The sequence below is a fragment of the Hibiscus syriacus genome, unplaced genomic scaffold, assembly GCF_006381635.1.
Source record: "Hibiscus syriacus cultivar Baekdansim isolate YM2019G1 unplaced genomic scaffold, ASM638163v2 tig00013692_pilon, whole genome shotgun sequence".
NCBI classification, from domain to species: domain Eukaryota; kingdom Viridiplantae; phylum Streptophyta; class Magnoliopsida; order Malvales; family Malvaceae; genus Hibiscus; species Hibiscus syriacus.
Window position 1 is genome coordinate 43,102 of NW_024062307.1, and position 22,746 is coordinate 65,847.

The 22,746-nt window shown below is 35.2% G+C and overlaps 2 protein-coding genes across 6 annotated transcripts; both read right to left on the reverse strand.

The window, feature by feature from the left end:
• Positions 1-264: 264 nt before the first annotated feature.
• LOC120206343 (putative clathrin assembly protein At1g03050) lies at positions 265-2,935 on the reverse strand. 3 transcript variants are annotated; one of them, XM_039206025.1, is made up of 3 exons: positions 2,909-2,935; positions 1,502-2,172; positions 265-1,427 (listed from the first exon to the last, which is right to left on the reverse strand). In XM_039206025.1, exons 2-3 carry the CDS (start codon positions 2,148-2,150, stop codon positions 334-336), a joined length of 1,743 nt encoding a protein of 580 aa, XP_039061956.1. In that variant the 5' UTR covers positions 2,151-2,172; positions 2,909-2,935; the 3' UTR covers positions 265-333. The 3 variants fall into 3 exon arrangements, with proteins under 3 accessions (XP_039061956.1, XP_039061958.1, XP_039061957.1); XM_039206027.1 differs by having other exon boundaries at positions 1,502-2,169; positions 2,910-2,927; XM_039206026.1 differs by lacking the exon at positions 2,909-2,935 and adding an exon at positions 2,707-2,779.
• Positions 2,936-3,983: 1,048 nt separating this feature from the next.
• LOC120206345 (phosphatidylserine decarboxylase proenzyme 3-like) lies at positions 3,984-18,895 on the reverse strand. Of its 3 annotated transcripts, XM_039206029.1 has the most exons (22): positions 18,581-18,895; positions 18,419-18,498; positions 18,120-18,144; positions 17,523-17,582; positions 17,350-17,418; positions 17,179-17,271; positions 17,045-17,095; positions 16,112-16,195; positions 10,944-11,035; positions 9,888-10,043; positions 9,686-9,770; positions 9,476-9,587; positions 7,649-7,749; positions 6,877-6,924; positions 5,937-6,083; positions 5,554-5,649; positions 5,371-5,445; positions 5,203-5,295; positions 4,882-4,968; positions 4,744-4,794; positions 4,354-4,542; positions 3,984-4,004 (listed from the first exon to the last, which is right to left on the reverse strand). In XM_039206029.1, the coding sequence occupies exons 1-21, from the start codon at positions 18,791-18,793 to the stop codon at positions 4,384-4,386; spliced, it is 1,977 nt and encodes a 658-aa protein (XP_039061960.1). In that variant the 5' UTR covers positions 18,794-18,895; the 3' UTR covers positions 3,984-4,004; positions 4,354-4,383. The 3 variants fall into 3 exon arrangements, with proteins under 3 accessions (XP_039061960.1, XP_039061959.1, XP_039061961.1); XM_039206028.1 differs by lacking the exon at positions 3,984-4,004 and having other exon boundaries at positions 4,011-4,542; XM_039206030.1 differs by lacking the exons at positions 3,984-4,004; positions 18,581-18,895 and having other exon boundaries at positions 4,011-4,542; positions 18,120-18,139.
• Positions 18,896-22,746: the final 3,851 nt, after the last annotated feature.

A 22,746-nucleotide genomic window follows, 5' to 3' on the forward strand; every position in this document is an offset into this window, starting at 1 on the left:
GAATATTCAAAAGTTTGGGGACCAATGTAGAAAGAGGGTCATAGTTGAGGGATGAAATTAGAATGTTCAAAAGTTTAAGGACTAATTTAGAATGAGTCATAATTTGGGGATAAAATTGGAATATTCAAATAAGGACCAATTTAAAATGAGGGTTATAGTTTAGGGACTCATGATGCAATTAACTCTTTAAGAAAAAATCAAAAAATCAATAAAATAATTTAAAATTGCACTTTTGCGTCCTTAATTGTTTATTTGTTTTTATTTTTTGCTATATTGCTTTGTTCTCCCAACTTCCATTCCTAACTAACCGAATTGATGGATTTAACCATGGCTTCAGTAACCATACCAAGGAGAGTACCCTGGGCTGTAAGGGTAATTGTGTACTTTCGCCATTGCCCCATATCCTTGTACTCCATCCCTCCTGTATTGCTCCCACATCGCTTGCTCCTCCACCAAAAACCTCTGCTTCTTCTCCATGTCCGACATTTGCACGTACGACGGCGGCTCCAGGGCGAGAGACGCCGTGAACGGATCAGCAACGTCGGTTCCTATGTGTTTTGAGGACGGCGGTGCCGGCAAGGCAAGTGTCACCGGCCTCCCGACTGAACCAAATGCAACGCTGCTAGCACTTCCGGTGGTGGCATAACCCGGTGAAGCAATGGCCGCCATGTTGGCGCCCTGTTGGTACATGCTGTCGAGCAATAATAAGTCGAACCCACCACCGAGTGTCGCAGTCTGGTTCTTCAAGTTGCTTGCTGATTGAACCAAAGCTGATTCCCAATCAGTATCGTCCTTGAAAGCTTCCCATCCCGGACCCGAAGACGGGGCGGAAGCGGAGACCGGCGTTAAATAACCATCAAACAAAGCCAAAGCCAATCTGTCTCCGTAATCTTGACTCATTGAGTCGTCCCGGAGGTTCAATAAATCACCCATTTGTTCCACAACTAAAGCTTTGGAATTATCTACCTCCTCTTCTTTCTTGTGCTCGGGTTCTTCATCAACATGGTTAGGTTCTGGTAACGCTTTAATCTCTTTTTCATCTTCTTCTTCTTCTTCACTCGTTTCTGTTTCTTTACCTAACCCAAATTCATCCCTGAACATCTTTGTTTGTTCCAATGCAGATTTGTCAAGTATAAATTCGTCGATAATGTCGAGTTTGTTCTGGGTGATTTTCTGGATCACAGGATAATCAGAGGATCGAGCAATGCCTACGCTCTTGCACCATGAATGGAAATTTTCAAGCTCGACGAACTGTTTTCTTTCACGGCAGAATATATTATATATTTTTATGGAATAAGACATATCAAGCTCCATGAAACGATCGATTAAAACCCCTAATATCTCCGTTATATCGTAATATATCTGGAAACTTTCTTTCACTATCGGGTGAAGAGCCACGGTGACGACCCTGTTGCACTTCGCTGAACCTGTTTAAATCCAACACATCAATATATGCATATATGCATGTATGCATGTATATATGTGTATCATATATGCAAACCTATTGGACGACAGGATAAGAATCGATCGAGGAGCTGCTGCAAATGCAGCAACCTTGAAAACAGATGCTCGGTTTTCATCTCAGCAACTGGTACAGATCTTACAACAATGGCACCGTCATCGTTATCTTCTTGATCGTCTTCTGTAGATCCACACACGCTTCGTCTCCCACCAAACTTGCCTTCCATTACGTATTCCAGTCTCTCGTCGAGGTAGAGTGCGTAAGTCCTTACAAATGCAGTGAAATCCCATGAATCGAATTGGGAAGTGTCCCGGAAATCCGACATGTTGAGGATCCGAGTTCCGCGCCTCGTGGAGAGGAAAAACTCTTGCTGGTAGGCGGCGTCGCCGTCGGAGAGGAGGCGTTGGATGAGCATGAGGGTTTTGAGGGCCACCGTCCAGTTGCGGGTCTTGTTGAGGCGTTTAGAGAGGGTTTTGACACATGCACGGATGTGGGAACGTGAGTAGGAGGTTAAACTTAGGATTTCTCGAATATGTCTTTCCTCCGCCGGGTATTCTTCGTGTCTCGTGGCTTTGACAATGGCGACTGTCAGGTCGGAAATTGCGCTGCTGTTGCCGACTTTGGCCAGGCTTATGCTGGTTTGGTCTTTCACATGTCCGATAGCTCTTCTAATCTTGCTTGGGGCCATCGGGAATCTGTATTCCTTCCTTCTGCAACAATGTTAGAATATAAATGTAGAAATAAGTATATATATAAACGTCAACAATACTGATGGATTTAGAATTATTTCTTATAGTGGGCATATATATATATATTGATAATAGAATTTGTTTTGTATAAAGTATACATAATAAAATTTAAGGGCGAGCATCATCAATAAAATAAACAACAAACATAAATAAATTCGGATTTTAGGATGTGTACATACTTACTCTGAAGTATAATGCATACGCCACTAATCAAAAAATAAATTTTGAACATGAAATAGGCATAATTAAAATTTTAGGATGTGTATTGATAAAATGAATAAGTATATATATATCAACAACATAATTTTTTCACATGGAGTAATATAAATAAAATTTTAAGATGTGTACAACAAATCGAATAACCAACCGAAAGAAATTCTGATTCTTATTCATTCACCCTAGAACACAACTACGTTCCCGGTTGTTGGAATTTAATATCAAATCAAAATTAACGATGAGAATCATGGAAAAGATAAATAAATAATCTAAACTCACCTGTGGAAGTTTGATTTGAAAGGACGTCAAAGAAGTTCTTGAAAGGGAGTTGAATTTTCTTTTCCAGCAACAATCGTTTACAATAAGACGATTGTTGAAGGAAGAAAAGAAAGAGAGAAAGCCTACCAAGAGAAATGAGAATGTTTTTTCTTTTTGTATTGGTCTCCCTCTTCTCCTTAAAAACTTTACTCTCCTCCTTTCACCTTCCTTTTCTTTTTTTCCAAAAAAAAATCCTTTAGGTTAAAAATCATGTGTCAAACCAGCATTACCATTTATTTCCCCTATTATATTTAGCATGAAGAATAACTTTCAATGGGAGATATGAGGCCACGTTCAAATGGCAATAAAAAAAATAGAAAACGACTTATTTATCAAACCAGAAAAAAAGAATTTTTTTTCTAAAATCCATGTAAAATTAAAATTCGAGATTATTAAATTTAATTTTCACTTTTATTTCAACCACAATCTTTTAATTTAATTAAATCATTCAACTTTTATTATTAATAAATTAAATTATTTATATTAATACCGAATTATTTATACTATTAAATAAACATTAAAAGTATATTAATTAAAAGTCTCGATTTTTACTTTTCCTATTAGAATTATTTAACATTGTTAATATGAATGATTTATTTTACTATAAGAAAGGAGTAAGTATAATATATATTTAAAAATAACTCTATTACTTAACATTGTTAATATGAATGATTTATTTTACTATAAGAAAGGAGTAAGTATAATATATGTTTAAAAATAACTCTAAAACATTTAACGTTGAACGCTCATATCATTAGTATTCCTCCTGGTGCTCGAACCTAAGACCTCAATGAATGACAACAACTCTTTTATCATCGAGGTCGCTTAATTTGTGCAATAAATGTTATATAATGAAATTTCATTAAGGAATTGTTTGTTTCATAGAAAACAAATTCCGGAAAATGATTTCAATAAAATAAATTACATTTTCTACAAGAATTTTTAGAAATTATTTTGTAGTGTTTGGACTATGCTATGTAAAACAAACAAAAACTTTTTAACCTTAAAATATCAATACTTAATTACTAAAATTTTAAGATCCATCTAAGATACACCATCAATGAAATTAAACTTTACAAGCTAAGTTAAGAAACTACCACATGCCTCATTTATTTAATTATACACAATAGACGGCATCCTTTTAATTCTGCTTGCAGAGTCTAAAAATTCCATTGGCAATGTATCATATGGTTTTTTATTCAAAAACTAATAAAACAACACTAACAATATTACAACATCAGCTATGAAAGTCGTAAGATGGTCGGGAAAATGATCAAATGGGACATTGGAAAAAAATGGTTTGTATAGAGTGGAGTAAATATTTTCTGAGATGGGGTGAATGTTACAGTGCCGGGGAAGATGCCGAGAGCACAATGTGTCTTCCCTATATTTCATGCAATTGGAACGTCAAGATTAACAAAGTAACAAAATAGACGCATTGTAATCGCCGACAGAAAATGCATTGGGGACGCCACAAGAAGCATTGTGCTCCCAGTGTCTTCCTGATGACACTGTAGCAATAACCTCATCTCAGAATATATTTCCCCCACCATTCTATACGAGTCAATCTTTTATTCCAACGCCCCCATTTGATCAATTTTGCCTAAGATAGTCTGCAACTGATGAGGCAAGTCAAACTCAATCCCTCAAAACACAGGTTTCCAAGTTTGGCAACCCTCTGGTCACTGCTCCACCTAGTTTCCTTCTGGAAACTCCCAACGTCATTCCAACAGAGACTAATGTCTCAAGTGATCGTTCACTGTTAACTAAGAGGTCTGCATCTATCTCTATTGCATCCTGCATCCAATTAAAATGTGTTTGAAATGACTACTTCAATAAAAATGACTTCAATCAATGTTAAAAGTTGGGAGTTAGATAGAATAGACGTAGATTCAATGCGTTTTATCTCATTCATAACAGAAACTAGTAATGATAAAGAATCTGCAGAGGCATAATATAGCTTTGCAACCAACAAGTAACAGCATCTATGATACCAACCTTCTCAAAGACACAAATCACTGTGCTCCCTCCAAATGAAAAATATCCGAGCTACAGATCGAACAAGTGAATAGCTAATTAAAAGGGATGACATTATACAGAACAACAAATATGTGTGTGTTTACATGGGGTACTAACCTCATCTCCTTTTTTGCCAATGTCACCTTCCTTCTTCACAAAAGTAATGCTACCAACCATAGTTGCTCCAATCGCAACAAATGCCACCTGCATCGAAAGGGAGGAAAATCGTGTTCACATTTGGTGGAAAGAAATTCCTTACTGACAAAACGTTGTAGGAGAGTGAAGGATGAGATGGTCATCCACAGAAGGCAGGGGGCCATGGTCTTAAAAATATCAAGGATCTATGCCTCAATGTCATGCAGAACATTGAGAACCACACTAGTATTTAAAGAAAACATCAGGAAAAGAGTCATGTTCAATTAAAGCATAGAGACAAACCTTTCCAAATTCTGCAGTAGAAATAATGGTCACTGTTCGTTTATTCTCGGTGAAAACATTACAGTATTTGCTGTTGACAGCAATGGGATTAACCTAGGAAATGCAATAAGATGCAAACATGATTAATATTAATAATCAAGAGATCCTAAAGTACATTTATGCACTTACTGTGTACAAGCATCCAGGAATGTTTACAAACTTCCCAATGGCGCCAGAAACTGGAAGATGAAACCTATGATAGTCCTGTTCCAAGGGTAAAGGAGTCAAGAGTTTAATATTAATAAAATCAGATAAAAATTTAAGGTCACTTCATGTTACAATGGAAATAATGAAAGAGCTTGCATCACCTACCTGCGGGGCCAACCTGAATATCACCAAACTTCCATCAATAAAAGCATTTGGACTGACTTCTTTCCCCAGAAGACCTTGAATTGAAAACTTTCGACCCTAAAAATAGCCCATAAAAAATCAAAGCATGTTCCTAAGAAAGAGACTTTCTGAATAGAGGGACGAGGAAAATTAAATATTGGGAAAAAGAGAGAGAGAGGTGAACAAGAAGAATATAAAAAACACTTGGTAGGATAGTGTAAGAGGATTTGATAGTTGGCTTGGTTGCATTTGGGAGAAAGGAAGAGGTAATATTGTTGCGAGTGTCTCGACCTCTATCTAGAAATATAGAATCAAGAAAACTGAAATCTAGGAGATATTCCATGTGGAAGAGGTATAAATCATACCTTGATCCAAAACCGTAGACTATCTTGTACTGATTTAAAAGCCATCAACCGACAATCAGCAGCACACACTGCAACATCGTCACGCTCAATGGAAGCAATTGGTCTTGCTCCAGGTTTTAGCTCTCTCACAAAAAATTCATTAAATGTCTGAGACAATAATGTCAGTTTATTGTTGCCAATAATCAGCAAATGCCAGAAAGAAAGCAGAGAGACATTCCAGAAAAAATAAATCATGCATCCTAATGATAAAACCAAAATTAACTAGAACATAGAGCAGATTCGCAAGTTATGTGACAATTGTTTCAGTCCAGCTAAGGATGCATCCAAAGTAAAAAGATTCTAGCACGTCAACCATTAGAATTCAACTCATTGGCAGACTAATCCAGATCGGATACTAAAAAGACCCATTATGAGATGACCCTCCCAACCCTGTCCATTCACAATACCAATATTCAAACCTCCAACCTTACCTAAGGAACCTAGCGTCTCATCTCACTGCACCAACTGATAGTTCGTTTGACTAGGTAGCCTTTTGTTTAGTAATATTTTTGAAATTGGGGGGGGGACGGGGCACGGAAAATTTATTCATTAGGTTAGTAATTTTCATTTTTTTTTAAATTTGGAACTGCAATCCTGGTAATTAAGTGAAGTTCCTGATGGCAGACTTTTTATTCTTTCTACTTGAGTTTCTTCATAAACATTGTAAATTGAATGCCATAAAGAATTCACAGCACGGATGAGGAACATCTATGAATTCATAAGAGGTACCCCTGGCCTTTCTTACTTATCTATGCACTGAGCTTTAAGTCCACAAGGAGCAAGGGCTCAACAATGGTATGCAGTTTGGGGGGGGATTGCTTGAGTGCTAGGGAAGGAAATAGAACTATAGAAATTTAACTGTTAACCTCAAAAAGAAAGAAGAAAAAATATGGACCTTTACCTTAAAGTGCTCCATAGGATACTTGACTTCAGCCATATTGATTTGATCCTACAATACCATAATCCATAGTTAACTTATAATAAGCACACAAAAAGTCCAGGATTTTTAGCAAGTTTAGCCAATCCACTTCAAGGTAAAAAGTAAAACTATATCACTATCGTTAGCTATATGATATTATAAAATAAATCAGTAAAACCTCAAAAATCAAATAAGCCTATAAATTCCCCATATCATTACCTCAAAACTGTGGTTTTTATTAAGGATGTAAATCAGCCGATTCAAGCTCCACTCGACTTGAAAACTCACGAGCTTAAAATTGTCAAACTTGACGCGAACACGAAATAAAAAATTGAAGCTGCACTCTAAAGCTCGCAAGCTTAAAATTTTCAAGCTTGGCTCGAAATAAAAAAAAATAAAGCTCAACTCGAGCTAAAAAAAACTTGAACTCAAAATATTCTCAAACTTAGCTCGATTGAAGCTCGAACTTGAACCTCAAGTACATGAAAGTCTCATATTGTATTTTTTTCCAAAAAAAAACGAACATATAAATGTTAATATTATTAATAATTTAATTTAAAAAATCAAAAATTCAATATATCATTTTTTCGAGTTGCTCACAAGCTTTTCGAGTCAATATCAAGTAGCTCGTTTTGGCTCGTTAAGAATTCGAGTCGAGTCCATCCGATTCGAGAATTGATTGAGTTTTAACCAAATCGATGTTATGTAGCTCGCGATATGTCTCGTCTCATTTACGCCCTAGTTTCTATCATACCTTGAAAAATTCTATGAATTTTGGAATATCTTCTGCAGATTCGACGGAATTCATCTGTCTTCCTTGCCTCTCGGAGAGGCTTTGCAAGATTTCCTTTGCTCCTGCATCCAAATGATCCAACAAAAGATTATAGATTAGAGACATCAGCTTATGTTTCAGACAATGTTATCTCGATCATTAAAGACTGGAGATGAGTCAGAAGAAATCATCAGGCTGAAAAGGATACTTGCTGCTGAGTTTGAAATTAAAGACTTTGGCGCTCTCAGATACTTTCTACAGATGGAGGTTGCTCGATACAATGCAGGGATTGTAACATCTCAAAGAAAGTACATCTTAGATTTGCTAACCAAGACTGGTATACTTGGGTGTAAACCAGCAGAAACACCTATGGATCACAACCTAAAGTTAAAGAAGAATGAATAGGGGATACCACCAATTGATAAAGGACGGTATCAAAGAGTAGTCGTCAAGTTGATCCATCTACTGACAAAAGACCAGACATTAAATTCTCATTGAGTATTGTTGGCCACCATATAAATGATCTGCGTGAAGAACATTTAGAGGCTATAAATCGAATCCTTAAATACCTAAAGATGACACCAAATCATGATTTACTCTTTAAAAAGTGTGGCAGTGAGATAGAAGTTTACACTGATGCAAGTTGGGTTGCGTAATTAATTGAGAAAAGTTCAAGTGGCTATTGCTCCTCCTTTTGGGGCAATCTGAGGTTTCAAGTAGTGTAGAAGCAGAATTTTGAGCACTTACTTGAGAAATATGTGAAGGAATGCGAATTCAAAGATTAAAGACCATATCAAAATGCGAAGTGACAACCAATCCGACATAAGTATAGCTGAAAATCCAGTACACCATGAAAGAACCAAGCATGTGGAGATTGACAGACATTTCAGTTTAGAGATCAACAATGGGATAGTTCAACTAAGTTACATTACCACTCAACTACAACTTGCTGACATCATCACCAAAGCTCTCCCAAGAACCAACTTCGATGAATTCAAGTCCAAGCTCGGTTTGTGTAACATATGCACCCAACTTGAGGGGAGTATAGAAAGAAGCCGGTTTTAGAAGTCCTTTTTCTTTAATTTTGTTGTTTTATTACAAATCTGTTAGAAGTGACAACCAATCCGCAATAAGTATAGCTAAAAATCTAGTACACCATGATAGAACCAAGCATGTGGAGATTGACAGACATTTCATTTTAGAGATCAACAATGGGATAGTTCAACTAAGTTACATTACCACTCAACTACAACTTGCTAACATCATCACCAAAGCTCTCACAAGAACCAACTTCGATGAATTCAAGTCCAAGCTCGGTTTGTGTAACATATGCACCCAACTTGAGGGGAGTATAGAAAGAAGCCGGTTTTAGAAGTCCTTTTTCTTTAATTTTGTTGTTTTATTACAAATCTGTTAGAAGTCTTTTTATTTTAACTTTGATGTTTTTAGGATCAATTTTTTATATTAATCAAAACTTTCTTTCTTAGGAGCTAAGGGTCTTATAAAACAAGAAACCTCAAAGTTTAAGAACTCTAGTTTATGTAACACACGCAACCTATTTAAAAGCTGTTTTTTCCCCTCTTTTTAGTCCAACAGAAAAATTAGTGAAATACTCCATTTTCTCCGACATTAACAAAGATTAATGCTTACACTTGATTTGAATATGTGGCCCAAACAAGAACAAATTTCTAATCTCTCATTCTATCACAGGAAAACACATCCCAACTAATTATTTGTTATTAACTGTTTAGTTGAATTTCAACACCAATAGGCATAACATAAATGCACATGTAATATTTATAGGCATACCTTTATCCATAAGGCCAAGTCCTACTTTTGACTGGTAAATGGTTCTCATTGACAAAACAATCTTTGTATCGATTAGTTCTTCTACCAGCCTCTTCGTCTTTCGATCAAAGACCTAGAGCAACAAATGGTTAAAGAAAGATAACATGAAGACAAAAATCTTCTGGAAGTAATGATGTGAATCAAGAGCATCAAGAAACCAGGAAATTGTACCAAAATATGTGAAGCACTCGACCCAGAGTTCAAACCAACATCATATGATGAAAAACGAACCCACTCGCTTAGTTTGAACAGCCACCTACAAATTTACAATTTGAACCTAACAATTCAGCCTTGGTAATGAAGTTCAATGATTATACTAAGAAAATTCATGACAAAATTATTAAGCCGCAACGTTAGAGGATAAAATACACACCCATAAGAGGCTTGTTTCTCAGTTAAAAAACCTCCTGTCATGATCTGGTTACCAGTTCCTTCATCGAAACACAAAGACAAATGAACCAGAGTGTTCAGCTTATCACACTCGACAACGATCTCACCACAAACAGGGCAAGAATTCATAATCGGCTCTCTGCAATATGCAAAAAGATATGCAATATTTCATAACATGCTTCTAGAGAAATTTGCAAGATAAATACAAAAGTTAATATATTGGAAAAAGTACTAAGAAAGTCACCTCTCACTATATATGCTCACCAACAAGGGAAAAGTGAGCAGGATAAAATGCACTGGATTTTATTATTTCATTCTATTAAAATGAAGATTAGATGCAATTGTAGTTTTTCCACAACAAATCATATTTTCAACATACGTTGGTTGAGCTTTGACTATTAACAGGAAGTATAAACCTTAACCTATTAGAACTACCTTGGACCATATTAACATAGAAGCCTAGTTAAAGCTAAGGTTTAACTCAAACCAGGGTAGATTTAAAAATTTAATCAAAGTGGGAGCTTAGATTACAAAGGTGTTTAACGAGGCCTTGTGATCCTTTAATCATGAAGGGGGTTTTTAACTAGGCCTACCATTCCTATAAAAAAAAAGATTACAAAGGTGTTTCAAAAATCTAACCACCCCGACTAAAAATCCACCCAGAATGAAAAGATATCAAAATAAAATAAAATTGTAACATGTGAGATTGTGAACATCTTCATAACCAAGTAGCAAGGAAAAGTTATATGCAGATAGCAGAGTAAAGCTTTAAAATGGTAACCAGATGTCTTAACCTACAAGGATTCAATATCATGGGAAGGTAACATAGAAAAGGCTGAGAATGATTGTATTAATTTAAAGAATCTTTTCAAGGTTTTCTTCACATAACAGTGTACAGAATGTAAAGAACTTAAACCTCCTAACTGAATACAAGATATGAACAACACACTTTATAAAAAAAATGTAACAATAAATGAAAAATAGTTTATAATTCCAAAATAAAATCCTTCAACATCATCCTAATTTAAGGAGAATTTACGTTTCTTGTTGAACTGCAAGAAGTTCAGCCAATTCATCCATGCTCACAACACCGTCCCCATTTATATCAGCGGCTTTGAAAAGGTCCTCTTTCTACAAAACCAATGCAGAGATAAAGTAAAGAAAATGAATTTACATGCTAACTTAATCCTAAATTGTATCATCAAAGACTTGATGGCCTAACTAGAAGATTTTCTACATATAACTTAGGATGGAAAAACCACAGATGATATGAAGATGCAAATAATTACACACCACCTAAATGGGAGAAAAAAAAATGAAGCATGAGCATTTAATTATGTTTTTATTTCAGGTTTATTTATCAAGTATTAGATATATCATGGAAGGCTAAGATTATTAGTCATATTTACGGTTTAAATCTCTAGGGTTATTAGTTATTTATTAACTATTATATATACTTTTTTAGCTTTATTTGCAAGAAAGCTAAGAAACTTTACTTGCAAGAAAGAAAGCTATAAAAAAGTTGTAGGCTTTACAACCAATATTATTATTCCTATTATTTTCTTTAGATTGTTGGAGAAAAACTAGAGGCTTCTACAACCCTACATTTTCTACAATTCCATCTTTCTTGTTCGTTTGTTCAGCTCTAATTCTATTGATTCACTATTGTTTTCCCCTTCAAACCACATCAATTTTGGTATCAACGCCTAATTAGATAAGAGAGTATATAATATGGTTTGTTTTAAGCCATGGTTGGAAGTGTTAGTGGTAAAGAAAGAGAAAATCGAAGTAAAAAAAAGAATTGGTTGTGCTACAACGTGCAACTGTTAAAAAAAGGAATTGGTTGTGCTACAACATGCAACTGTTAAAAAAAGAATTGGTTGTGCCACAACATGCAACTGTTAAAAAAAAAGAATTGTTTGCGCTACAACATGCAACTGAAGAATTGTTGTGTCCAATTTACACTTGGTTGGGACAAGAATAGATGGAAACTCCAGAAGGTTACCACAACCAGTTTGACATACCAAAAGGTAGTATTGCTGATGAATTTGATTTAGGACATTCCATGATGTTAGCCCCATAAACCCTACAGTACGGGATGGATTGGAGGAACGATTAGTTCATACCCTTGAATTAAACAAGGGCGGAATTAATGTTAAAGTTTCTAATATTCTTGACAAAATGCATGTGGTGGAGTAAGATTATGATTTGTTAGATCCCAATTATGATAGTATCCTAACGAAGAAGTTGGTGTGTGTCTAGTAAAGGAAAGGACCTCAGTTGTTCATAGAATGAAAGCCATCACCTCAAAAGAAGGGAAGACTGGATACAAGTCGGAAACCCCATGGATATCTTGATGTACAATACCCAATTCTGATAGTATCGTGATGAAGAAGTTAATGTGTCTCTAGTCCGAAAACGTGACCGCAAACGCAATTTAAATCCCTGGAGTTAACACACAACAACAGAATGGGATAGTAGACAGGAAGAATAGACACTAGAGATAGCTATATCCCTTATGTTTTCCACTAGTATTTCTAAATAGTTTTTTGGAAGGAATCATTCGTACTGCTACTTACCTCATCAATAGAATACATAGTAGAGTGTTACAATTTAAAAGACCCCGTGATAGCCTTCTTCAAAAGTTTCCACATTTCAAGTCTTTTTTTTATCTCCCATTAAAGGTCTTTGACTGTTCAACCTTTGTTTATATTTGTCATCAATTTAGAACCAAGCTTAATCCTAAATTCATTATACAAATTTTTCTAGGGCTGGCTATTCTTCAACTAAGAATGGCTACAAATGTTACTCTCCACTTACCTAAAAGATGTATATTTCAATGGATGTTACCTTCTCTAAACATAAACCTTATTTCTCTAAGTATAAAATTCAGGGAGAGAATTCAAATGAATTTCATCTTTAGGACAGCCTCCAATATATTCAGTCCACATGCATTCCTTTCTACCCCAAAGAATTTAAGATTACCCGACAGATTCAATATCTTCACCAAAAATAAAAACCTTGCCTTCTCAAGTCAGAACTCCACTAAAAACTCAAACACCATCCAAAATTCAACTTGAAAATCAAGAACTTCATGTCTATACAAGGAGGGAGCATCCTAATGAGAATCTAGAAGATGTTACACAACTCAAAACATGTCAGAAACTGGAATTGGCTCCTTCTACCTTAAAAATTGACACAGCTACGGAACCTTCACATAGTGAAACTACTGATCCTTTTATTGACAATTTTTAACTGCCTATTGCTCAGAGAAAAGGAGTTAGAAAGTGCACAAGTCATCTTATTTAAAGGTATATTGACTATAAGGAACTAATGTTATCGTTTAAAGCATTTACTATGTCACTCAACAAAATTCATATTCCAAAGACAATACTAGAAGAAATGAAAAGCTCAGAATGGAAGAGAGCTATTAAAGAAGAAATCAAGGCTCTAGAAAACCATGAAACATGGGTCTTTACTGAACTACCTCCAAGAAAGTGAACATTCAGCTACAAATGGATATTTACAATCAAATATAATTTTCATGGAAGTGTTGAAAGATTCAAGGTTGGTGGAAAAAGGATTTACTCAGGGGTTGTTTGTTTGGCTCTGAATGGAACCATTCAGCGCTGAATGTTGAACCGTTCAGCATTCAGACTGCTTGTTTCTCACCTCTGAATGATTCAGTGCTGACTGATTCAGAAAAACAATGTTGAATGATTCAGCACAGAAGTACATTCTGAATGATTCAGAGCCATTACCAAACAACATGTCACATTCAGAGCTAATTCACACAAAGACTCTGAATCATCTAGCATTTGAATCATTCAGCGCTTAATAATTCTAAAGTAAACAAACAATCCCTCAATCTTATGGAATTGATTACTAAAAGACTTTTGCACAAGTTACTAAGTTAAACACTGTTAGAATATTGTTGTCATTGGTAGTAAATGAAATTGGCCCCTCTTTCAATTAGACATCAAAAGTGCTTTCCTAAATGGAAATCTTCCAGATGTCTACATGGACATTCCTCAGGCTTCGAAAATTTCTCTAAAGACCACAGGGTATGCAAATTGAAGAAGTCACCGTATGGCTTCAAACAATCACCTAGATAATTGTTTGATAGATTTACCGAGGAAATGGTCAAATATGGACACAATCAATGCCAATCTGATTACACCTTGTTTTTGAAGATTTCTCCAGAAAAGAAGAAGACTATACTCATAGGCTATGTGGGTGGATGATATAATCATAACACGTGATGACACTAAAGAAATCAACAAATTGAATGATCTACTTGTTTATGAGTTTAAAACTAAAGACATCGGCTCACTTAAATATTTTCTCGGAATGGAGATTGTAAGATAAAAAACTACAAGTGTGGTCTCTCAAAGAAAATACGTATTGGATTTACTTACTGAAATGGGCATGCTTAGATGCAAACCAATCGAGACACCTACGGATCCTAACTTGAAATTAAGAAAAGATGAAATGGGGATACCAGTGAACAAAGATGAATACCAAGGATGGTTGGAAAATTAAACTATTTATCCCTCACCAGACCATATATTACCTTTTTAGTGGACATAGACCCTAGAGAAAAGAACCTTGAAGTAGTTAATAGAATCTTGAGATACGTCAAAGTGACTCCTAGTCATGGTTTAATTTTCAGAAAGAGTGAGAACCATAAGGTAGAAATTTTCACTGATGCAAGCTAGGTTGGAGAATTGACTGATAGAAGATCTACAAGTGGTTATTGCTTTTTTTTGTTAGGGGAAATTTGGTTACATGGGTAGCAAGAAACAATCAGTAATTTCAAGTAGGGCCGAAGCTTAATTTCGAGCACTTGCACTAGGAATTTGCGAAGGAATGTGGGTAAAAAGATTATTGAAAAAGTTAAAGTTGGGCTTCAATGCACAAAATGATAGTCAATCCACCATGAGCATTGCCAAGAACCATGTTCATCATAACATAACCAAACATATGGAGATTGACAAACGCTTCATTTCAGAGGTCAATAATGGTTATGTTGAACTAAACTATGTTCCTACTCAAATGCAACTTTTTTATGTCCTCGCCAAAGCTCTTTCGAGAGTTAACTTGGATGAACTGATATCCAAGTTGGGATTTTACAATATATACTCTCCAACTTGAGGGGCGTGTAGATTATAGCCGTGTAAAATCCTAATGAGTTTGGAATTAGTGTCCTAATGAGTCAGTAATTAAGTTTTATTTATTATTTAACTTGTACTCTATATTTTATCTAAGTATAAGATTAGATAGAATGTTGACTAGATAAGTTAACTCCTAATGTGGCTCTAAGTTAGTATCTTAGAGTACGATTGTATTTCTTTTGTAATTTGCCTATTTTAATAGGCCTTACCCTGTGTATTCAAGAGCAAGAAAAATTAGAGACCAAACTTCTTTGTTTTAGAAATTCCTTCCTTTATTTCCTAGTTTCTACATTCAGCTTAACTAAGAGACATCATGCAGTTTGGTAGCAGCAATACTGCAGTACTTTTCAAGAAGAGAGTTGCTGGATTTGAGAGCTTCATGACAAACTGCTTTGTTTGACAAATGAAAAGCGAAAACGGTTATTTATTCTGAAGTGGTGAGATTTTTTTGTTGAAGTTGATTTTCCAATCCAGGGAAAATGAAGAAGGAACTTTTAATTATTTTATTATTTCAGTTTTACTTATCAAGTATTAGATATATCATGGACAGCAAGTGTTATTACTTATTAGTTATCTTTAGGATTTAAATATTCAGGGTTAGTAATTATATATTAAGTATTTGATAGATTATTTTATTATTTTTACTTATAGTTGCAAGAAAGCTTAGAAATTTTACTTTTAAGAAGGAAAACCTATATAATAAAGTTGTAGTCTTTACATCCAAAATAATTATTCTTATTATTTTATGTGGATTAATGGGGGGAAAACTAGAGGTTTGTATAACCATGCATTTTCTAAAGTTCCATCTTCTTTCTTGTTCTTTTGATCAGGCCCTAACTCTATCGATTCACTACTATTCCCCCCTTTAAACCACATGAAAAATGAAAATGGAAGTAGGAGCAGATAAGAAATTTGAAACAATGAGAGCAGACAAATTTATTGAAGAGCAAATTGTAAATTGTATCATATGGATTTAGGAAGGGAAAGTTTCATAGAGAACAATCAGATGCAAATAAACCACATCAGCTCAAACCTTGCTAGCTGCCACTTTATTGCCAAAAGCATTAATTAACTCAGAGAACTCCGAGAATGAAAGCTTTCCATCTTCATCATAGTCCTGAATACATAATCATATATAATGACAGCTTTAATACATGAACTAGAAAGTTGCATGAAAAGTCCACAAGATCATGTCATAAGAACAAGATGACAATCTATCGCCAAAAGCATTAATTAATTCAGAAAACACAAAGAATGAAAGCTTTCGATCTTCATCATAGTCCAGAATACATAATCACATATAACAACAGGGTTTTAATATATGAACTAGAAAGTTGAATGAAAAGTCCAAGATCTTTTCATAAGAACTAAAGCAATATCTCCAAAATTTTTAAATCATAGACACGATAGGAAAACAAACCATTCTCATTAGAGTTCAGAGTTATGTTAGAACTTCAGAGCAAACTGACATGCAACCTTCAGAATTTTGTTTTATTGTTTTAAAAGAAATGTCTAGCGACAGTTTTACCAGTTGACCTTTGCAAAGACAATGACTTATATGCTTACCATGATTAGAACAAGCAGGAGATTTACAGGAAATGGAAAAAAGAGAAAACAAGAAAAAACTAAAGTTAAGGCTGTTAAAAGTGCCACACTTGAATAAAGTCCTATGATTAGTGGCACTTCCTTTTTCCCATTTTCACCCTAAGCTACTGATCTTGCAAACAAAATAGATCTAAAAATGAAAACCTAAGCAAATGTATAGCATAACTTACGCACAACTAAGTACACTACATCACATTCATGTTTGTTCCTAACATATACTTATGCTGTAGTAATTTCTCAGACACACAATTCAATAAATAAGAGAAAAAAGTCAATGACTACATCAAGACCTAATTTTCCCCGGCAAAATGTATAAGCAAATAAAATGTGGGACTAAAACAGATCATTAAATACAACTTACCACAATCGATAAGATTCGTCTTGCAAACTTTTTCTCTGTTTCAATTGGATCCTGACAGTTTTTCCAACTAAATGTTAGAAATAATCAGCATATTTCCAATAAACTTACACAATTATTTGTTACATACTGCACACCTCAACATTGCAGGAAATGCAAACACTGCCAACAACCATGTTTGATAATCCAGGATCAATCAGGTTGAATGTACCGAAGTCAGAATCTGAATCCTGAAATAAGAGTCTTATGAATGAAGTTATCCTGAATAGCATATACAATAATGATGTTCAATGGGAAAGACTACTCACCTGCGTTAGATAGTCAAGTAGATTGATCTCACAGTACCCTATGAGATTACTTTTTGACAATCTGTTCATCTGCACCAAATGGGCATAATGAGAAATTAAGCACAAGATATGAAAAATGAAAATGAAGCTCAGTAAAAATAAATGAAGATCCTCTTTCAGCTTTTTGCACACACCTCAAATACTGAGATTCTGGCAAGACGAGGTCCATTTTTCTCCAAAAGAAGTTTCCTTTCCTGTCAAGAGATGATGTTAACTGAAACAAGCATCGAGTACAAAACTGGGAACATCAATTTCATGTTACAACATTTATAAAATGGATTAGCAGCTTTGAGCAGAAAATATAAACTGAAGGCCAAACATTTTCATTTTAATAAAATGAAGAACCAATCTAGCACCCTTTTAAGTGATTAAATTTAGCAAATTAGTAATAAAAAGAAAAGGAAAAACGATTATCAAATAGTGAATATCTGTAGTTCATTCCACTAAAATCTGCATAATTGATAGATCAAATAACTGGATTTGCCTCTCTTTTTTTCATTTTCAAAATGCTGAGTATCCATCAGTAGAGATTCAGTTCCTTGCTGACAACTACCACGACATATAACCGGTATAAAATCTTCCACATGCTCACTCTCATGCAACTCAAACCGAGTATAATATTTCACATTGCACCAAAAATTTAACAAATTGGCACTAAATCAATAGACTATTCAAATCAAATAAGTTTGCTAGTAGTTCAAAATCAAAAGCCTATAGTTCGGAGTACTCACACAATTCCAGATAGGCTCGTCTGTTCTGCATCATCAGAAAAAAAGAAATATAAATTTTAACACGGATAAAACTTGAAATAAAAGTCAAAGCCCTAAAAATGTAAGAACGTTTATAATCAAAGCTATCTGCAGCAGACTGAAAGGAAACTAGTTTCGTCAAAAAGTAATCCAAAATTAAAAAACATAAGCACTACATTAATGACTAACAGCAAATTGGACCAAAACACCAAGTAAGAATTTAAAGTAAAAAAAATAACTATTTTTGAGCAGGAAATAAGAATGATTTTACTATGCTTAACTCATTAGAAACATTTGTTCTAAACGTTTGCTCCCCAAACGAAATACATGCCAGCCACTTGTCCTTAAACTTCATCTCCGCCTATGATCAAAGAGAAAGAGAGAATTAAATTGAAGAAACTAGCAATAACGAGTAAAGTAAGGAGACGGTGAATCAAGAATACGTTAATAAGAGTAAGATGAGCAATGCCAGCGAAATCCTCAGCAGCCAGGAGTTTGTTCTGAGAATATGAAGAACCGCGTCTACGGCGGAGACGAAGGCGGTGACGATGCAATCTCTCCTTCAAACGAGAGATGTGAGAGGGCGAGGATTTAGCGTCCGCATCATCATCGGAATAAGAGCCGCTGCCGCCGTCCTTTGAGCTCCCGTGTCCCATACTCTCTCAACTCTATCAGCTCTTTTTCTTCCTTTTCCTTTCCTCCGAGGTTCTTTTTGAGGAGAATTATCGGATCGGATCGGACCGTTGAATATTCAGTGTCCACAGAAAGTTGAGAAGTCAGATATTCGTAGTTGATGCCTTACCCAGTGGAAAGCACTATTAAACGAAACTTCGTCGTTTAACGGTGTTAGTGGATTTGGCGATTACTTTAAATCAGGTACCTACTTGTCTTTTTCTTGAATCGGGCATTGGTACAACAGCACGCCTAAGTCAAACAGTCTCTTTTCGCCTAAAATATAGGGTAAAATACACAAATGATCCTTCGCTGATTTATTCAACTATTAAAAATTATAAAATGATCTTTTAATTTATGTAATATTATTTTTTTAGTCTTTAAACTATTAAAAGTTATAAAATAGTCACTTGTTTATTCATACTGTAATACCCTAAATATCAGGTCAGTGATTTTATTGAAAAGATTTAAAATTTGAGGATTAAATTGAATAAATGATAAAGGATAAGAAATGATTTAGAAATAGTGTTTAAGACCAATTAGTAACAATGGAAGAATAAAGAGGACATTTTAGTCATTTAAGGGGAAATGAATTTAAAATCAAATTTTAAATTAGAGATTTAAGAAGGGGAAAAAGGGCAAAGTGAAAGCTAAAATAGTTATCTCTTTTTCTTTCGTCAAAGGTAAGGTTCATTTATGATAAGGAAGCGGTGGCGGGTTAATGAACATTGCTCTTGTTGAAGAATCAAACCTAGAAAGCTCTAGACTCGATTAAGAACAAAGGGGATGAATAGAGAAAGGTGGCGGCAGTAACTAGGATTCTTTAGGGTTTCTTCAAGGCAATAAGATTAGAACAAAATAAACAAAAGATAAAGAAATTGAAAATAAAATAAGATAAGATGATAAAGAAATCAAAAGATCTCCCTTACGAAGGTGGACGGTAAAGATGATTTATGGTGCAGATGGATTTGTGGAAAAATAGATGGATAAGTGTCCTATCGAACCCTCCTAGTCGTACTGAAAAGACAAACTCGATAAATGGCTCTAACCAACCCTCCTAGTCGCGATGAAAAGGAAAATTGGAGTGTGAAGATTAATCTCCCTCACAAGAACTTGAAAGAACTCCAGGAGAAGAAGCTTCGAAGGCACAAGGCAATCAGCACTTGCAAAAACGAACTCTCGTTGTATTATTGATCAAAGAAATCTGATTTACAAAGTTGAATGAAGCCTCCTTTATATAGGGGCTAAATTCTAAAGGTCCTAAATAACTAAAGAATAAAATATTAATAAACTAAACATGTTTTAACTCTAATTCCTAATAAAATAATAATAACTAAAAATATTGTTTTAACCCAACCTTAATTCCTAATAAAATAATAATTCTGACCCTAAAAGATAATTAATCATCCTATATTAAATTATATTACAAATAATCAATATAAATATTGAAAATTCGTAATATTTACAAAATAACGTATTAATCTCGTATAGGATTTCCTACATGCACCGTCTTCAGTAAAATGGTCATATCTTGAGTTCCCGATATCGGATTGATGTGATTCAAGAACCGTTGGAAAGATAAGAGATAGACGGTTGTATCTCCAGAAGACATATCGACCGGATAACAAATGGATCCCCTTCAAAAAGTTGTTGCAAATCTGCTGCTATTAGACCCTTAAGGATGAATGCTTGAACTGCGATTTGAAGCTTGTCTTTAAGAAGTTTTGTCCGACCTCATGTGATATGGCCAATTGGTATAGTAAATTCATCATCCTTAGCTTTAGGGCGTGTGGTGCATGTATCATCTCCCCCTTCCTTAAAAGGATTCATCCACGAATCTGAATTATCAAAAGGAGATAAGTCAGAAACATTAAAGGATGCACTCACGTTATACTCACCGGGAAGATCAATGCGGTAGGCGTTGTCATTGATTCGTTCAAGGACTTGGAATGGGCCATCGCCTCGTGGGTCTAGCTTGGATTTCATTTGTGTCGGGAACCTTTCTTTTCTCATGTGAACCCATACCCAATCTCCTGGTTCAAAGGTGACATGTCGTCGGCCCTTGTTAACTCGGTTTGTGATTGCCTCGTAGGTTTTCTCCATCTTGAGTTTGGCTTTGGCGTGAATGTCTTTGACAAGGGCAGCCTTCTTTTCACCATCTAAACTGACAACCTGATCTAAAGGTAAGGGAGTAAGATTCAAAGTAGTTAATGGGTTAAAATCATAAACTATTTCGAATGGAGAATAACCTGTTGTGGAGTGAATGGATCGATTATAAGCAAACTCAACAAAAAATAAACATTCTTCCCAATTACGGGTATTCTTACCTACCACAGTTCTTAGCAAAGATCCTAGAATCTGATTTATTACTTCGGTTTGTCCATCGATTTGAGGATGACAAGAAGTGGAATAGAGAAGTTTTGTGCTAATCTTACCCCACAATACCTTACAAAAGTGGCTTATAAACTTAGTGTCACGATCGGACACAATGGTGCGAGGAATGCCATGAAGGCGGACTATTTCTCGAAAGAATAAATCAACAATATGTGTGGCATCGTCCGTTTTATGGCAAGGAATGAAGTGTGCCATCTTTGAGAATCTGTCCACAACCATAAAAATACTATCTCGTCCTTTCTTAGTGCGGGGTAAACCAAGTATAAAATCCATCGATAAATCGATCCAAGGAGAAGAATAAATTGGTAAAGGCGTGTACAAACCATTAGGATTTACCTTTGACTTTGCTTGTTTGCACGTGATGCATGATGCACAAATCTTTTCGGCCAAAAGAAGTGTTCCATGACCATATCAAGTATTTTATGAATACCGAAGTGTCCCATAAGTCCTCCGGCATGTGACTCGTGAACCAAGAACTCTCGCAAAGAGCCTTGTGGTATACACAACCTGTTCATGCGAAAAAGAAAGCCATCTACAAGATAAAACTTGTTAAAAGCACCTTTTACACATTGTTTATAAATCTCAGAAAAATCTGGATCGTTAGGATAAAGTTCTTTGATATGTGCAAAACCCAGAACAATAGCATGCATTCGAGTGATAAGTGTGTATCGTCGAGATAATGCATCAGCTACAATGTTATCTTTCCCTTGTTTGTATTTGATGATCTAAGGAAAAGATTCAATGAACTCAACCCATCGAGCATGTCGTTTGTTTAACTTACCTTGTCCATTTAACCATTTGAGTGATTCATGGTCCGTGTGAATGAAAAACTCTTTAGGGAGAAGATAATGTTGCCACACCTCGAGTGCTCAGACGAGTGCAAGAAGTTCCTTGTCGTAGGTAGAGTAGTTCAATTGTGCATATTTTAACTTTTCACTAAAGTAAGCGATAGGTTATCTTTCTTGCATGACGACGGCACCAATGCCTATGCCTGAAGCATCAAATTCTAGCTCAAAGGTGTTAGAAAAATTGGGAAGACGAAGAATAGGGGCAGAACATAACTTATCTATAAGAAGTTCAAAAGCTTTTTGTTGTAGTGGTCCCCATTTGAATTCAATTGACTTTTTGATGATCTCGGTTAATGGTGCAGCAATGGTTGAGAAATCTTTGACAAAGCGACGGTAGAAACTTGCCAAACCATGAAAAGATCTTACCTCGGTGATGGAAGTAGGCGTGGGCCATTATTGAATTGCCTTGACCTTCTCTTTATCTACATGAATACCCTGTACACTAACTATAAAGCCTAAAAACATAAGCTTATCACTGCAAAACACACACTTATCCATGTTAGCATATAAATATTCTCGTCGAAGAACTTCGAGAACCATTCGAACATGAATGACATGAGAATCAAGAGAAGATGAGTATATAAGAATGTCATCAAAGTAAACGACAACAAATTTACCTATAAACTCCTTAAGAATGTGATTCATTAATCTCATGAAGGTTCTTGGAGCGTTTGTGAGTCCAAAGGGCATAACAA

Bases quoted from the DNA above. Each gene is read 5' to 3' on its own strand.
- LOC120206343 (XM_039206025.1), bottom strand. From the start codon at position 2,150: ATGGCCCCAAGCAAGATTAGAAGAGCTATCGGACATGTGAAAGACCAA. The intron at 1,428-1,501 runs GTTTGCATATAT...GGATTTAAACAG, and splicing joins CTTATCCTGTCGTCCAATAG to GTTCAGCGAAGTGCAACAGG.
- LOC120206345 (XM_039206029.1), bottom strand. From the start codon at position 18,793: ATGGGACACGGGAGCTCAAAGGACGGCGGCAGCGGCTCTTATTCCGAT. The intron at 5,650-5,936 runs GTATGATTTATA...GGCTATTTTTAG, and splicing joins GTCTACGGTTTTGGATCAAG to GGTCGAAAGTTTTCAATTCA. The intron at 4,543-4,743 runs GTTGGTATCATA...AATTGGATGCAG, and splicing joins TGATTTGTGTCTTTGAGAAG to GATGCAATAGAGATAGATGC.